The sequence below is a fragment of the Semicossyphus pulcher genome, unplaced genomic scaffold (assembly GCF_022749685.1).
Source record: "Semicossyphus pulcher isolate SPU_LCO1_2020_fin unplaced genomic scaffold, fSemPul1.0.p SCAF_9, whole genome shotgun sequence".
NCBI lineage: Eukaryota > Metazoa > Chordata > Actinopteri > Labriformes > Labridae > Semicossyphus > Semicossyphus pulcher.
The window spans coordinates 25396628-25413982 of NW_027211770.1; the positions used below are offsets into that span (position 1 = coordinate 25396628).

The window sequence follows — 17355 nt, forward strand, 5'->3', positions numbered from 1 at the left end:
CAATATAATAAAAGTGTGTTTCTAATATTTTGTCCACCCAAAACCTCTCAGTGAAATGCAACACAATTCAAAGACCCATACAGATTATAATGAAACACCCATTATTTCTTAACTGATGGACAGTTTCAAGAAGGCTGAACATTCATGGTAATATTAATTATTGCAGGACTCTTGTCTTAGATTGCATCAGTTTTAAACTACGTACTATCTTGCTGAATTGGTATGTTTTTAATTGTTATTGTGTTTATTATGTTGAGACTTTAAATGACACACTATTGTTATTTTTTATTAATGCTTCCCTCTGTCCCTTATTTAATAGTATAGTATGGTAAGTAGAAGAAGGTGGTATGGTATTGCATTGAAAACCTAAAAGCCTGACAATTTCAGGTTGAAGTGGCAATTGACTTGACCGTTATTATGTCACTAAACCATTTGTCATGAACTTTACCCCACTCAAAGCGGAACCTTGCTTCCTCGGGGTTTGTTTTCGTCGCATATATAAGAAGCACTTCATATTTCACAGGTAATTTGTTTTTATCCGTTCAGTTTCGGCGATTGCAAAGCAATCAGACAATCGACTGTAGGCATTATAGGGAATTGAACGTTTTCCCAAAAATCCTCATTTAGTTTTTAATGACATTCACTCACCGACACCGACAGAGTGGTTGATTATTTTAGCAACGGCTTCAATCACGTTACGGCCAATCGGTGACAGAAGCGTTTTCTCTTACTAGCTTCTAACTGGCTGGAACGGTAGGCGGTCCCCTCAGCGTCCTCCCCTTGGAGTCCCCGTAAAATACTTCCGACCTCTCCTCCTTGGGTGAAGGTTTATTGCGGTGACTCTTTCACGTTAGCTGTCTACCACTGTGTAGTTAAACGTTTCAGCTACGATGTCTGGCCGTGTTCTAGTTGGAGTTAAGCGTGTCATTGATTATGCTGTTAAGGTAATGTCCTTTTTCTGTTCAAAATATAAACAAATATTTATTCTTGCGCTTATTCACTTGACTTTTCTGTGTTCTGCTAGCTGTCGTTAGCCAGCTGAAGCCAGCTGGCGGTGTCCCAAGTGCTAAGGAGTACAACTAGCTAACTGTTCACATATTTGACAAGTAACCTTTCAGCCTGAAGCAAAAGGACGTCTCTCAGGATGCAGCATAAAGAGTGATTTAAATAACTGTTAGCTACAATGTAATGACTTCCTGCTGGTTACCTGAGCTGCTTTCCTGTTGTCTGGTTTTCAAGTTGTGTAACCTAATGTTTGGCAAAACAATTCACAACTCTTGTTAAGAAAAACAAGCTTAGGGGATTTTCAGCACCTTAAATAAGTCTATAACACAAATTCGTTCAGTCACCTTTACTGTCTCTTGAAGATGAGACACAAAACCATAATCAATATCTTTTGTTCAGCTGTTTCATGTAACATCAAGAACACTCCAGCTCCAGCTGCCCGCAGCAGGATCAGTACAGTTTCAGTGCTCTATACTGGCACATTTCTAGCTTTCCTCTATTCCCACCATTATTAGACAAACACATGATCAAAATGAAATAAGTCTAATTTGACTAATTTGTGCTCAATCTCTGCTATGTCAGATCATGGCTTCTAAAATCAGTATACAATGTTTGATGTGTGGTCATTTGTGAATAGGGGTGTGAATCGCAGGGTAACTCACGATATGATATGCGATACGTGGCCCACGATAATAATAATATCACGATACAGAGATTCTTCAATAATTGATATAGGCCTACTGCAAGACAATCTTATATTGATACATCACGATATCTGCTTAACTGAAGAATACAAAATGGCACTAAAAAGGTGAAGTGCAGAATTATTGTATTATTCACTCAAATGACTCAAATTGAGATCTGTTTAGAGCTCTGAAATATTGATATTTGGCGCCAGCGATACGATAATTGTAGCACACCAGTCGGGACGTCGATATATTGCGATATCGATATTTTGTCCCACCCCTGTTTCTGATGATGACTTATTTCAAGATTGTGTTTCGCATACTGGTCTGGCTCAATTGTTGTAAGAATGAGTATTTTGAACTGTATTGTGCATATGCAGCGATATAAGACAAATGTCAGCTATGTGATTAGAAGTGTTTGGACACCTCCTTTCATACACTTTGTGTTCTTTTGGTTTGCCATTGTTTTAGGGTGATCATAAAGTTTTAGAATATGCAATGGCAATAGACGGTCAAAAAGCTCCAGCTTTGTGGCAGCAGTTTGGGAAAGGCGGTGCCCCCATGCATAAAGAAATGTTTTTCCAGTTTTAGTGCGGAAGAACTCTGTTACAGAGCCCTGACCTTAAGAGCATCAAATGCATTTGACTTAAATTGGAAAGTGGGCTTTGATCCAGGCCTATATCGCCAAACATTTGCACAAACACCAGACCTGTCATTTGCTCTTTTGACTAAAAAATATCAAAACCCCTCCAGCCTGGTTTCAAAATCTTGTGGAGTCATCCCAGAAGATCGGAGGCTGTTATAGCAGCAAATGAATGTTCACAGCATTGGCTTAAAACATGCATATGCTCCACATACTATTGGCCATAAAGTGTAACACCCCACAGAACAGTCTGCTGAACACCTGAACTTTTTTACAAGATCATGTGTTTGACACCCTCAGGGGAAGTTGTTCTCTATCATTTTCCAACAGTAAAGCAATGCAGCGTAACAAACGATGAGATGAGAGCTTATCCAAATAAGTAACATAACATACCAGCAACAACAGGACTCCTGTTTAAACATGCATCCCAACATACCTTGCCTTTTAACTATCACACACTTTTCCTGGCTCACTTCCTTTGTGAGTCATTCTGTCAGAAAGTTTGCCCCAGAATCCAGGTAGCACGGATTGTTTGTCATCAGCCGCCCCCGTAGTGACTCTGTCCTGCTGTCTTCTTTTTCCCCCTCAGATTCGCGTGAAGCCGGACAACAGCAGCGTGGTGACGGATGGAGTTAAGCACTCAATGAACCCCTTCTGTGAGATCGCGGTGGAAGAAGCCGTCAAGCTGAAGGAGAAGAAGCTTATTAAGGAGGTTGTGGCTGTCAGCTGCGGGCCACAGCAAGCGCAGGTGAGTGAGATGGGGGGCAGACTCTGCACCCCGGGCTTGTTAATCAATGTCCTAGAGAAATACAGTGCGGTGTGGCAGGATGCCTAGTTCTTGAGGAGTTCTTTCCAGGGCCTTTAATCTCTTTATAGTTTTTTGCTGGGCTTCAGCTTAATCTGTAATACTCTTTTAGGGGGAAATATGCCAGCCTGCTGATTTAGGCTCGATAAAATGGAACAAATGCTGATCAAATTTGAGTAATAACTAATAAAATTAGACACATTTAATGTGCAATTTTCCTCATTACAGATATCATCGTAAAAATGTCTTCATAGAAATGACTGTCACCCAGTTATTATTCTGTTTCCCACTAATGCAGGTTGTTTCACCCGTATCTCTTCCTCATTTAGGAGACTATTCGTACTGCCCTCGCCATGGGAGCGGACCGAGGCATCCATGTGGAAGTGGCTGCGAAAGATTATGAATCTTTGGGACCCCTGCAAGTCTCCAAGATCATGGCTGCTTTGGCCAAGAAGGAGGAGGCTCAACTCGTCATCCTGGGCAAACAGGTTAAGATCGCACTTCCTGTTCTCATATTGTGGTCAATTTGTAAGACTGCCGCCTTAATTAGTGACTTGTGTTGCTTTCATAGGCCATCGATGATGACTGCAATCAGACTGGTCAGATGACGGCAGCCTTATTGGACTGGCCTCAGGTGAGCTATAACTGTTGGATAGTTGGTCTTATCAGGACCTAGCCAACCTGTCCCCAAAAAGGAACAGCTGTTTGGCGGTGAACCCAAGTTGTTACTGTAAATAGGATTGCCTCAATTTCTCTTCAGGCTGTGCTCCTGTCCTGGCTGCCTTATCACAGTAAGCAGAGACTAGTTGGAGTCAGTAAGAGCTGCAGTGTTCCTGCACACATCAGGAAAGCAGGTCAAAGGCTGCCTGGACAGCTGAAGTTACACTGGCTGGCCAATAGATGGAGCTCTTTGTTTACATGTCATATCACAGCACTGTGCATCAGATTCCTGAACACATACACTACATGTAAATCCAGACATTTTAGCTGGCTGATTTCTAACGTCGTCACTGTTTCAAACTGTTTTTCATAACATAATTACTTTCATATTTCTCTGGTCACCGACCCCGTTACCTTTCATAGTAAGTATTTCATTCTGAGGACTCACTTAACCTTGACAAATTATAATGTAGTTACATAGTCCAATCAGCAGGTGGGGCACGTTGACAGTCTCGTGAACTCAAATAACCTCACACCAACCTACTGTGTTACACTGCAGGGTTAGAAATAATGACGTAAGAACATTCACAGTTTACAGATAGTCCTTTTTGACAATGTTTCTACATGTTTGTTTTTGTGATTTAATACATTTGTACTTTGTATTTTCAGGGAACCTTTGCATCAGAGTTGGCAATGGAAGGAGACAAGGTTAAAGTGGTGAGAGAAATTGATGGCGGCCTGGAAACTATTAGGATCAACACACCCGCAGTGATTACGGCAGACCTTCGACTCAACACCCCCAGATATGCCACCCTGCCTAACATCATGGTAGGTAGCAGGGAAAGGAAGAGACAAGAACACAGCAGGAAATACTCCTACTCTGTACACGGCATTCCCAATCTGTTATTGTTGGATTGAAATATACTGTTTTTAAACAAAGTGCTTAAAATACTGAAAGTTCATAAACTATTAAATCACATAGGATCCGTACAAAACCTTTCTCCCATGTTTGCCTACTTTCAGAAAGCCAAGAAGAAAAAGATCGCTAACGTGAAGCCTGCAGACTTAGGGGTAGACCTCACATCACGGTTGGAGGTGTTGAGAGTGGATGAGCCCCCGCAGAGAGAGGCAGGGATGAAGGTGGAGACAGTGGACGACCTGGTGGGCAAACTGAAAGATGCAGGAAGGGTATAAAGGCTTCAGGAGGATAAGCAGGGGAGCTCAGAATTTAGCAGCAGGGTGAGTATCACTGTTGTTACCAAAGTAGAGCCTCGAAAGAGAGATTAATAGAACTAAGCAAGGATCCAGCAGACTCAGTACAAAATGGTTTGCAATGATTTGTGAATATCTACCGTAAAATTTGGAGTATAAGATGCACTTCTCATACATTTTTTTGGTCCTATATACCCGTGCCACCAATATACCAGTATAAAATGCAGAGAGAGGTATTTTATTGTGTTATTGTATTTTACCCAGACAATGGTGCTTTAAGCTCTGTCATGGACATGCGCCATCATAATCGCCAGTGCAGCCGCCATGCTCACAACAATCAGCGTTACTGTAGGCTGAGCTCAACTACCAAATGTGTTTTAAATGAAATGAATTGAAATAGTGTTGAAATAACTCCTTACATGATTTTATAGATAAATAGCTTGAGAAACATTTTTCCCTCTCAAAAACAGACTGCGTCTTATATTCCGGTGGGACTTATATTACGGATTTTACATTGTTTCTTAAAAAGTTAATTTGTCAGGCGCCGGTTTACCCCAGCGGCTAAATCGGGGACCATATACAGAGGCTATAGTCCTCGATGCGGCCCCCATTTCCGCCACTATCCACTGTCCTCTCTCTAAAATAAAGGCATAAAAAGCCCAAAAAATAATCTTAAAAAAAAAAGAAGAAGTAAATTTGGCAATTTCTTTTAGATTGATTAGAGCATCATAATCCTTTTGATTATCAAAATAGTAGACATTTAATGAGCTTATTTTAGGAGAATTAATAAGAAATTAACCATTACAGCTCTAATGTTAAGCAATGATATTAGAGTATATATCTGCTCTCTGTAGAATCTTATATATATATATACATTATTAAAATATCTGTTGATATATTTATATGCTTTTGAGTGAGCAAGTCAAGTTTTAGTGTATGGTTTATATGAAAGGGTGCATTTAATACTTATTGACTAATTTACCGTAAAATCTGGAATATGAGTCGCACTGGAATATAAGACACTGTTTTTGGGGATATCCCAGAGGGAAAAAATGTTTTCTATAGCTATTTATTAATAAAAAAAACATGTTTACAAGTTATTTCAACACTATTTAAATTTTTTTTTTAACTCACACACAAATTACAGCCTACCATCTACTTTCACCATGGCGAGATTGCAGTCCTGCAAACCAAAAGTGCAGGAATTGAGATTAGCCTATGGTAACGTGGATTGTTGTGAGGATGTTCGATCATGAAGGCGCATGTCTGTGACAATGCTTTAGCTAGATTATAGCTTCATCGTCTGTGTAAAATACCATAACACAATAACATGCCCCTCTGCATTTTATTCTGGTATATTGGTCGCACTGGTGTATAGGACGCAGACCTCATTCTAGATGAAAAAAAATGTATTAAAAGTTTGTCTTATACACCGACTTTTACGGTAAATGAATACCTTATGACTTCATACATTTCAGGCTTGTATTTACAGGCTGCATAGTTTCCTCTTATCATGAGAAATAGAATTTCTATTGATGGATTTGCTTGGAATATTAATATCGTGATATCCATTTTACTCCCGTCTCTTCATTGTAGAAAATACTAATTAATTGCTTTGACAAAGAGTTTTGTGTATCTTATGGGGATGAAAGCAAAACTAATTAAAGATTTTAATTGCAGCTCTTGTCTTGAATTGCATATCTTACGTTTCTTTCTCTCCTTGCAGGACTCTCTAATGAATAACTGGACTGTTTCACATAAGCACGCCGGGAGGAGAAGCTTATGCACTGGTCTAATCCCTCTGTTTGAGACTGTGGCTCCTGAGGATGTGCAGGAGGTACCGACAGGAGAGGAGGAGTAATGAGACACACTGTCCCCCAGCAGCCCCAGAGAAACACAAAGGATCATCTCGTCTTTTATGTGCATTTTAACTTCCTTCCTCTGTATCATATGCCACAGATCTAACTTTAACAGTCTTTATGCAAAAATTGAAACCCAGAAACTTCCTATCCTTCATGCTTCTGTTTGTGTTGCACTGTACATTAACGCCACCGGTACGATGCAGTTCACCAACAGTTGCTGTTTAATCTTGTATATCTGTTGTCACACATGTTAAGAGGTGCAGTTTTTGTAAATTATATGTAAATATGGACCCAAACATGTTGAAATGATGTTCAAGATTAGTACAAGTCTATTGCTAATTTGTATAGTTTGTGTAACCGGGTTTCAGTGCTGCATAGACAGCGTCCCTCATTATGAACACATGAGATGATCATAAATCTGAATTTTACCGTAAGCGCCTCAATTCTCCGTTGATTGTACAGACATGACAATAAAGCAGCCAGTCTTTTTCATATCTAAATACACCTGTCACTCTTTTTTTTTTATGTGCATAATTAGCTCTGATCTTATAATAGCAACCTGCACGGGGAAGAAGTCTTCAGTTAACAATATGTTACAGCAAGAATTGCAAAATCTTGCTATGCCTGTGACTGAGAAAACCGAAGCGTAAGACGTCTGGAAAATTGTGACTTTTGAACATGTAACAGTTAAGATGTTTAAATGTGAACTCCTATGTGCTATATGTGCGGCTGACCGCCAGGGACAGCCCTACACACGAGTCTGTATGTGACTGGCTGAGTGACTGACTGACAGACTGAGTGAGTGACGGTACTTTAAGAGCCGGAGAGAGAGAGTTGCGACATTGCAATGGCGGATCATGACGCCTCCACTGACGCAACTCTCGGTCTATGGGGCTCTGGATGCTTTGTTCAGGGAGTAGCTGCTCGTCCGCTGTCCTCACCTACGTCCGCAGCGCACACCTGCTGTCAAACACGTTATCACCTCATAAGGACAGTCCTTGTAACACATTGCCCACAAAAGCGCACAATGACCTGATGCGGTCAGCCACATACTAGGTTTTGACCTAGTCTTGTTGAAGGACTGCTGGTGAAAGTGAGCGACCTCTTGGCTTTAGAATCATATCCTGCTGGATTTATTCGCGCTGAGCCTTCCTCTTACTACATAACACCATGCTATGTTTTGTCAGAAACCAGCTTTTGCTCCACGTCATGTAGAACCAAGCAACAGCACTTTAGATAAATCTTGCAAACACACAATTGCCAGTTTTGTAGCACCAACTGGTTACGTGTTTATCCATCAAAAACAACAATCTGTGACAGATCCTTTCTTTAACAAGGTTGTAATGTCAGCTGTATGGAGTGGGATTAAGTCATTTTGGAGGCTGCAGTTTGTGTTACTGCTTCATCATATTGCACTATACTGAGGTCTGTTACAAATACTTAGCCTGATGCAAATGTTAGGAAAAAGCACCACAAATGAAATCATCATATATGACCAGAAAGTTTGACCAACACCGTTCCAATGAAAAAAATAAACATGGTAACCTTAATTAAATGGAACACCAGTTTTCAATATATTCATACAAGGCAGAAACTGAATAAATCCAATACAACTTTAAAACTGATGTTATTTCATTCTGCTTCTTTACACATTATCATTTTATTATTACTTATGAAATTAATAAATAATATGAAATAGGGTGTGAATTGAAATAAAAACGTGGATAGAACTAAATAAACTATCATATTGTGAAATGAAGCAGGGTAAAATATGTCATAATAATGACTGGTTTATACATGCTTTTTCACAATGTATCGGCTATGTTATACATCATATGTCACACACTCCTGTTTATAAATGTGATTATTCATTTTAAAATGTATTTTTTTCTAATATAAAACACTTCAGGTCTCCATCCATGAAGGACAAAATGACGCCTGAGTTCATATCAGAAAACATGCGGGTCAGCTGACAAGGATCACATTACTGTATTTCAAGTTAATGTTTTTATGAGGGTACCAGCAAGACAGAGTTCAGCTGAGAAACCCCATTACGATACTTCAGGGAGCTCGGTTTGTGTTGATTTTGGCGCCCCCTGAGGACAAAGCCGTACCTCTTATCTCTTTGCTGATTTTGTCCTGTACATGCTTAAGTGGTATTTTTAATAAAAAATCTCATCCTGCTTTCTTTAACATTCATATGCATCACTCACTTTAAATTTTTGTCCTGGAAAATGTAAACAAAGGTTAATTAATTGACACCTACCTCCCACCAGCGGTTTCAGGCATTAAAAATAACTATATAGAAATGATCATTCTTGTCGCTGATGGTCTGCTTTGCTTGTGTAGGTCATATAGAGTAATCAGAATTAATTTCAGTCTGTTACATAACCAGTGAAAAACTCCTCACTGGAGCTTTAACAACATTTAATTAAAAAGATATCAATTTATTAGTTTAATGTAATGTTAAAACGGCCACCGTGTTTAAAGTAAATTAAACTGAAACAATGTGGTCTTCTTTAAAATAAAATAAAAAACGCAAAAAAAGCAGGTACTGTTGTGTGAAATAAGATAAGAGGCGTGGCCTCACGTGCACAATCAAGGTTTTGAGTCAGCACAGGTGAGCTACTCACGCGCCTTGCCGACAGCTAGAGCTCGAGAGCAGTCAGGAGGATACACAGGCTGTGCAGTCAGTGCTGCCCAAGACGCCAAGGACATTTCTCCGCTTCAGTTGTTATTTACTTGGAAGATATTTAAGAAACCGAAGACTCTTTAAGTCGCTGGGGTACTCTTACATCTCTTGAGCTTCTCGGCTTGCGTATTGTTTCACTAAAATGACGAAGTTGCATGAATTTGAGAGATTAAACGCAGTTTTTCTGTGCATTTTACTTAGCTTTCCTTTTCAAGGTAAGATACAAATTACACGTGTTACGTTTGCTAGCTTAATATTTCTTTGCTTTGTTGTGCGTGTTCCCAGTTATAGCCTAGCAAATATGTAAAAGAAGTAAAATGGACTTTGATAATTGAGGCATGTGCTAATAATGTTAATTTTTGTTAACAATAGTAAACCATTCGAGCTTATTCAGAACCTACTCTTTTAAGGATAGGATATTCACTTAGCTTTGATTAAATTTTCACTTTGGACTGCCCATCAAAGATTTCGAGAATTAAGAGATAAATTCCTCATTAACCTGATTTCTTGTCTCCACCCTGACAGGTTCACACTGTGAGCTGGTGGTCTCTCCTGTTGGTCCCACTCTGGTGAATGCTGTAGCTGGTAACAATGTGACTCTGGCTGTGTCCTTCAGTGGTGCCCCTGACCCAGTGGTTACCTGGTTCATGGGAGATGTATCTGTCGCCACATGGACTATTAATTCAACTTTTCAAGCAGTCATACCTGAGAACAGAAGGAACGTGCTGAGGGTCGAGCCAAATGGATCCCTGACCTTTGTAAATGTGCCACTCGAATACAGCAGTAACTACACGTTGGAAATCATCAAGTCTGGACTGAGAAAGGCATCGACTACTTTCACTCTGAATGTTTTTGGTAAGCACCTGAGTAAGAGCGCTTTGAGTTTGGATTTAATGGCTGCCTAAATTTGTTAATGTTGTTTACCTGATACCATCGGACATATTTTATATCTTCTTGCTCCACAGTTTATATCGCTGTGAGCACTATAACAAAAAGGGAAAACCTACGGGATTGGGCAACGTTGGGACCTTTGACCTTAGATTTTAAAAGGTCTAGAGTTGTGAGTTAGAACAGTGTTTGTCTGAATTGTGCAAATCAGAAGTGTGTCTGGGCTTGATGTAGTTAAAGGTTGATCAAGAAGGAGGTAAAATGGTTTACAAATTCCCCAATTTCCTCAACTCAGGATGGACTCCCTGGAAATATTATTATTATAATTCAATATTCAAGAGTCATGCCTCAAATATACTTCTAGTATCTTGCTGAAACTCTTGACTGTATACCATCTAACATGTAAGGAATGTATGAAATTTAATGGACGCAGTTTGGTGTCGGGTGACTGCCTCTCCTTGGAACCCGGGTGCAATCCTTGTCCAAGGCTTATGCCAGGCCAAGACTCCCTCCAAGCTCCAGGGCTACCTATAGGTGATCCCCTCTGCACTGTGTAATGTGGCCAAGAATATTAAGATGTACTTATGAAAGCTTTCATGAAGAGTTGTTCCGATACAGATACCAGTATCACTATCGGACTCCAATAACATTTTAAAATGCAGTTTCGGGCAAGTATGTTACATGTTCATTTAGCAGACGCAGAATTAATACAACACCAGCAACGATCAAGAGTATGCCAGTCACTGCACTGGTCCAATACCTTACCCATACGGCCTTCCAAAAATCAACTGGCTTCAGGTGAAAAAAAACAAGTGTAAAAATAATAATTAACAACAGGATAGTGCGAGCAAAGAAGGTAAGGTTAGTCAAAGCTAGCAAAATATCAGAAATCTGTGTTTTTCCACCAATATTATGTTTATTCTTTTATTGCAGAAGTATCCAAGTCTAGGTGTCGGTATCGGAAAAGGGGAAAAAATAGTATCAGAACATCTCTACTCTCGTATAACAAAAAAGAAACATTTCAGTGCCATTTTGGTCTATTACAAAGTGAAAGTAAAAAGGGTATAATAACAGTGATGACTTATGAATTTATCTTCCTACTCCAACATCCCTTACTTTTTCTTTTCACAGAAATCATCCGGAATGTGACTCTGAGCACAAAGCCTGATTTTGCCGTAGAGGGGACAGACCGCTTCACGCTGCAGCACAGCATGCTGCAAGGAGTGGTCGAGCAGCAGATGTGGTTCTTCAATGGCAAAGAGATAAAAAACAACTCGCACTATTTAGTTGAACAGAAGAGCCTTGTGATCCTCGGGCCGACCCGAAGCGACACAGGACAGTACTCGGTGTTACTGACGAACCCCTTCAGCAGTGTGACAGCTCATATGAATGTCACTCTGTTCTGTAAGATTAATATTCTTATTCTTAACCTCTGTCTCTGTTTGTATCTCCCCCTTCTCTTGTAACTCTCCCCCCTCTTCTTTGCTGTCTGCTGTAGATGGACCAGAGAAGCCCGTACTTGAGGCCAATCCTGCTCGGCCTTTCTACATCTTAGGGGACTCTCTCAGCCTCTCCTGCGGGGCTGAGGGAGTCCCACTGCCGACTGTTCAGTGGGTCTTTGGAGGTCAGAACATTTCCAACTCCAGCATCCTAAATCTAACACATGTGCAGACCAGCCAAGGAGGAGTTTATACATGCATGCTAATCAACGAGAAGACGAAAGATCAGCTGCAAAAGAGCATAATTTTGAACATTTATGGTGCGTAAAAAGCACTACTTTTAATTTTCAGTGCATCTAGGTCGTAGTATTCTTTATTTTCAGGGCAAAATGTGCAGACTGCTTGGTTCACCTTAATAATGTCTGACCCTTTTCTCTTTGGGCAGAGAGTCCGTCAGGGAATCCCATGTGCTCTGTGCAGTCGATGAGTAACATCAGCCTGCAGTACCAGTGTTGGTGGTCGGGGGGAGCCCCACAGGCTAAGCTTTTTTTCCCAGCTCTGAGCAACAGCAGCAGTGGAGCAGGAAACTTCAGCCTGACCGTCACTGCTTCAGATAACTTAATTGGGAAAACTGTCACATGCATGGCAGAGCACCCGATTGAAAAGAATAAGTGCAGTGTTACTGCAAGTAAGTTCATGACTTGTTATCAACCTAATGGTCATCAATAATAACTCCTGCATGATTTGCATTGGTGACATCAGTCAAAAACAAAAACCTCACCTATTACAGGTAGTCCCGTGAAGTTCCTACCAGCTGTGGAAACCACAGTCGACTCTGATGGCAAAATAGTGGTCACGATCCTCTGCGTCAGTGAGGCGTCTCCCAGGCCTGTGGTGTCATGGTCGAAAGGCAGCCAAGCTGTCACCAGCGGGACAAAGTACCAGATCAGCAACAACACCACGCAGCTCGAGATACGTGATTACAACATCAGCAACTTCCTGCAGGAAAACTACACCTGCACCTGCCGCAACCCACTGGGCAGCCAGAGGAGAGAAATTCAGTTAATAGGTACACAATTAATCTACTTGGTTTGTTTTTTGCCGGTGACAATTAGGAAGAGATGGAAAGTTACCACGGGTTTTGCTGTTCAATACAGTTTCCAGGTACTTTTACGTCACTATGGTCAATGTTTCATGTGACTTCTACTCAACTACTCACCGAGAAATGCTGCACTTCTTAATCTGCTACGTGAAGCAGATATGGGCAGTTTGTAGTTACCTTTAACATGAAGATTTTTATAAGTTACATTTAAAGTTATAATCTTGTTCTCTTTGGTGATAAACGGTAATTGGGGGAGCACACATCCCAGATATCCAGACAGTGTTGCATGTGTGACGTCCCCGGTTGGCTCCGGTTGTAACTCCTCGATGACTGTCGCTTTCCTTTTTAGACTGTTTGCCTTCATCTGGCAGACCAACCACTGCTGGCTGATGGAAAACGCGTCACTAACTGGGCGCCGCTTGTGATTTTTTCCGTGAAAGTCGCCACAGACACCCAGTCTGTAATACTGCAAATGCAAAGGTTTTCATCAGGTGGCCATAGGCTCAATCTCCATTGTGCTACCTCATTCAGCGATAGATAGTGACTTAACAGACCTTTTATTAACATTAAAATCTTTAAGATTATCACTTTAACAACGTATTTTGACGTTACTGTTGATACCTACTTACAGTGATTGTTTATGCCATCTTATTATACTGTATCTACTCTGTTGCCTTTAGTTTGTTATCGTGAGCACTATGAGCATTGCCAGAGTAAAAGGAAACAAAGGGCCCTCAGACAGAGTTAAGTAATACCTGAGACTGCTTTTTCCCCTTTAAACAAAGCTCTTCAGTCTTGGTGTACCCTCACCCCCCTCTCCTGCTCTCTCTTGATCTCTCCCTCGCTCACAACCCCTCTCTTTCCAGGACCGTCAATCTCAGATTCCAGTTTGTTCCCTAATCAAGATGGAACCATCGCCACGTTGACCTGGGAGGTCCCGCCTACGTCTATTGTTACAGGTAAAACCGTGGTTAACTCTTCGAGGCAGCTCTGTAAAGCTCCAGGTTGATTTATTATTTTACAAGACTATCTTAAAATGTCACAAACCCAACCAGCTTGTTTTGAATTCGTATGTCTCAGCAGAACTCCTCCGGGAAGAATCCTGTCACAAAACAGAAACTTAACACCAAAGATAGGGGTGTAAATATTGTGTAATGTGTGAAGCCTCTTACTGAGCAGAGAGCTGTGTTTAGGGAAAGAAACTGTTAAGGACAAAAGCACAGCAAAACGCAAAGTCAGTTTGTGTTCACATAATCAAACAGGCCTGTAACACTGACAGCTGGTGCAGCTGTGATCTGACTTTTGTGATTTGGGAAAGGGTTTGACATCCAGATGAAAGGACCAGACCTTCTGAGCAAAAATCACCAGCAAACAGACCCCCAAACTAAAGGCCGTTCAAAAAGATTTCAAACCATCCAGCAGAAACCCGGCTCTGCCCGGAGTGCGGACATCTTTGTCCTCGATCCGCAGTCGACGTACAGGTTTCGTGTTGTCCCCAAAGCTCGTATGACTGAAGGAGAGCCGTCTGAGGTCCACAGAATCGGTCCAGGTACGGCACATTTTTTAAGTTGTGTGAAGAGAGCTGCTTCAGCTTCTTATAACGGGTTCAGTGATGCTACAGTAGTGACATTACTGCTTTCTGTTTGTCCTGGTAATGCCAGGTGAAGGGCTGAGTGGGCCAGCCATTGCTGGAATTGCAGCTGGAATCCCTTGCAGCCTCCTCTTCCTGCTCCTGCTGGTTGGCTTCATCTACCTCTGTGTCTACTGCCACAAAAACAGAAGTAAGTGAAGAATACTTGTTAACCATGTTGTTTATATAGCCCCCAGTCATATGGCACTTTACATATTGAGCAGATCTAGACTGCTCTTTTTGTACAGGTGTTGATACACATATATATACATCAACAGACGACGTAAACATCAACAAGCAACTTGATGAGACACAAGGCAACAGGCCTTTGAGCAACAAGGCTCTCTGTACTCCTCAGTTCCAGTCACAACTACGGCGTTACCATAGCAACTCGTAAGACGGCCATTTAAGCTAGCTCAAAAGTGTTTTTAGTTTATATTCAGTTGTTTTTACGTGACAGATGTTCTCCACACATTCACTTACCAGAGTAAAGCTTTATCAGGATAAGTTCCTTCACCTCGGTCCACTGCAATTTTTCAGGCCAGAGAGATCACATGACCCTAAATCTGGGCTGTGATTGGAGCATTTGTAATCCTGCATGTTGACCACAAGAGGTCGCTGCTGAGCTGACATGTCCAGATCAGAGGAGGTTGACCTTTTTCAATATAAAAATGTACAGTCAACATTGAACATTGATGTTGTCATGTTGATGTAAAAGTTGTTACATGTATCACCACCTTAACATATTTAGAGGCCTAACATTAATCCACCATGAGCAATCTCTTGGTGACAGGGGCAAGATAAACGTCCTTTTTTTAACAGGCAGACACCTCCGGCAGAATCAGACTATGATGGACAGCCATCTGCCTCGACCGGAAGGGCAGAGAAAGTGGGATAGAGGGAGAGACAGAAAGGGAGAGATGCAGGCAGGCAGGCAGGCAGGCAGAGTTATAGTAGCAATGTGAATAATAGCAGAAATGACTGACTGTGACTATTACTAGCTAAAAAAACAACTATTAATTATGTTATTAATGATGTTATAAGTATGACTCATGATAATGATGATAGATCAGCCCATAACTATGGTGACAAATCAACTTTTCTTTACATCCAGTTGTAAATATTTTGATCTTTTTTTGTGTGTTTTTTAGGTCGGCAGACAAAATATCCTCATTCCAGAGCAGTTGAGAAGGTAAGACTCAGCTCACCAGCCAATATAATAAAATAAACAGTTGAATTATAGCATATGGAGAGTTAATTATATAGAATATTCTTTATATCAATGGTCATCAATATAATGCATTTATTCTGCATTTGGTTAGCTCTTTAACCTCTTTTCTTTTCACCGACAGGCAATAACAACACAAACAGGTTCAACTCCTCATAACCTGCTGACAGGAGGGCTGAAGTCTCCCCCGGATTACAACAGATTACAGCTGGTAGGCTTTCTAAACAAACACGTTGTGGTGGAAGATTGGGCATTTGGTCATTTTCAGTGAATGAACTGTCTTGTGTGTGTGTTTTCTTTCAGACTCCCTCTGAAAGATCCGTGGCTCTCCCCTCCTTTGTCCCTCCTCCTCCTCCTGTCAGAGTTGCTACAATTGTCTGAAATTTGCTTTTGATGTGTGAATTGTTTGTGTACAGCATGCTCTATTTTTATGTTTTATTTTAAATGTAAGAGATGTTTCTATATTTTTACCAACATTTTAACTCAAATATGGAAATTTGTATCGCTTTTCCTTTTAATCTACTAAATGAAACTGCATCGGTTTGTAAGAGTATTTATTCATAATAAATTCAAGTTTAAACTATTCTGTTCGTCTCCATAGATGTCTTTTAAAATACATCTGTTACCATACTGTTGTCCAAGGTCGATTAGTATGTTGGAGTGTGATACTTGGACTTGCTATATGTCAACATATTGATAAGTGTAATGTATTTTTATTTTAGGTTATCTTTGGATTGTTCTTTAACACAACTGTGACTGCTTATTAGAAGGTCGATCAAGTTTCCAGTGCGAGAACAAAGGAATTGAGTGAAAACGATTATCCCATGAACCTGAGCCTTTGTTAATAGTGCTTATCTCCTCGGTCCCTCTTAGATACACTGATAAGAACATTGCACATCAAGGAAATTGCTCAATGTTAGCTGTGAGTCAGTATAACGGTACAGGCATTACCCCGATGCAGGCTGGTTCCTTTTGTTGTGAAGAAGCATTTAAAGAGCAGCCAGAAGTTAACATGTTTTATTTTTACATGTATGTACAGTATTTGTACAGCAGATGGCGCTGCTGAGTAGCCCTAAATACATCTATGCATCATCATGAACGGAGTGCTGTTCATACAGTCTTTCCCTGCCTGTATCTTTCTTTCCTATTTACTAAGAAAAGAAATGAGAAGGTTTTATGATTGTATATACCAACATTATTCGACATATAATTAAAAGGTTGCCATTAGTAGTTCAGTTTGTGATGTCTTGACTTGGAATCATAGGGTTGTCGGTACTCAAACCAATAAATTGTAAGTGTTGCTGCATGTGTGTATTTTGGGCATGTGAGTGGAAAATCACCTAGCATTCATAAAGTATGCCTTCTTTTTCTTCTCCTTTTCAAATACAGGGCTTCATAGATCAAAGGACACAAGGCTGGATAAACTGCCGTGACTTCCAAACTATGAGGTAAACACCTGATTACCGAGAACATTATTAAAGTTTTCTGATTCTGAAAAAAGTT

At 40.6% G+C, this 17355-nt stretch overlaps 2 protein-coding genes across 2 annotated transcripts; both read left to right on the forward strand.

Annotated features, from left to right (window-relative positions):
• Positions 1-825: 825 nt before the first annotated feature.
• On the forward strand, positions 826-7373 carry etfb (electron transfer flavoprotein subunit beta). The gene is made up of 7 exons (XM_069655759.1): positions 826-944; positions 2924-3082; positions 3469-3627; positions 3711-3773; positions 4469-4627; positions 4823-5038; positions 6738-7373. The coding sequence occupies exons 1-6, from the start codon at positions 891-893 to the stop codon at positions 4991-4993; spliced, it is 765 nt and encodes a 254-aa protein (XP_069511860.1). The 5' UTR covers positions 826-890; the 3' UTR covers positions 4994-5038; positions 6738-7373.
• Positions 7374-9698: 2325 nt separating this feature from the next.
• Positions 9699-16382, forward strand: vsig10l (V-set and immunoglobulin domain containing 10 like). The gene is made up of 12 exons (XM_069656702.1): positions 9699-9780; positions 10091-10420; positions 11585-11857; positions 11952-12212; positions 12338-12580; positions 12683-12961; positions 13861-13953; positions 14313-14543; positions 14656-14775; positions 15776-15816; positions 15977-16063; positions 16156-16382. Exons 1-12 carry the CDS (start codon positions 9708-9710, stop codon positions 16231-16233), a joined length of 2109 nt encoding a protein of 702 aa, XP_069512803.1. The 5' UTR covers positions 9699-9707; the 3' UTR covers positions 16234-16382.
• Positions 16383-17355: the final 973 nt, after the last annotated feature.

Excerpts from the sequence above, each read along its gene's own strand:
- etfb (XM_069655759.1), top strand. The coding sequence starts at position 891 with ATGTCTGGCCGTGTTCTAGTTGGAGTTAAGCGTGTCATTGATTATGCT. Across the intron at positions 3,628-3,710 it reads TCGTCATCCTGGGCAAACAG|GCCATCGATGATGACTGCAA; the intron begins GTTAAGATCGCA and ends TTGCTTTCATAG. Across the intron at positions 4,628-4,822 it reads CCACCCTGCCTAACATCATG|AAAGCCAAGAAGAAAAAGAT; the intron begins GTAGGTAGCAGG and ends GCCTACTTTCAG.
- vsig10l (XM_069656702.1), top strand. The coding sequence starts at position 9,708 with ATGACGAAGTTGCATGAATTTGAGAGATTAAACGCAGTTTTTCTGTGC. Across the intron at positions 14,544-14,655 it reads GGTCCACAGAATCGGTCCAG|GTGAAGGGCTGAGTGGGCCA; the intron begins GTACGGCACATT and ends TGGTAATGCCAG. Across the intron at positions 15,817-15,976 it reads ATTCCAGAGCAGTTGAGAAG|GCAATAACAACACAAACAGG; the intron begins GTAAGACTCAGC and ends TTTCACCGACAG.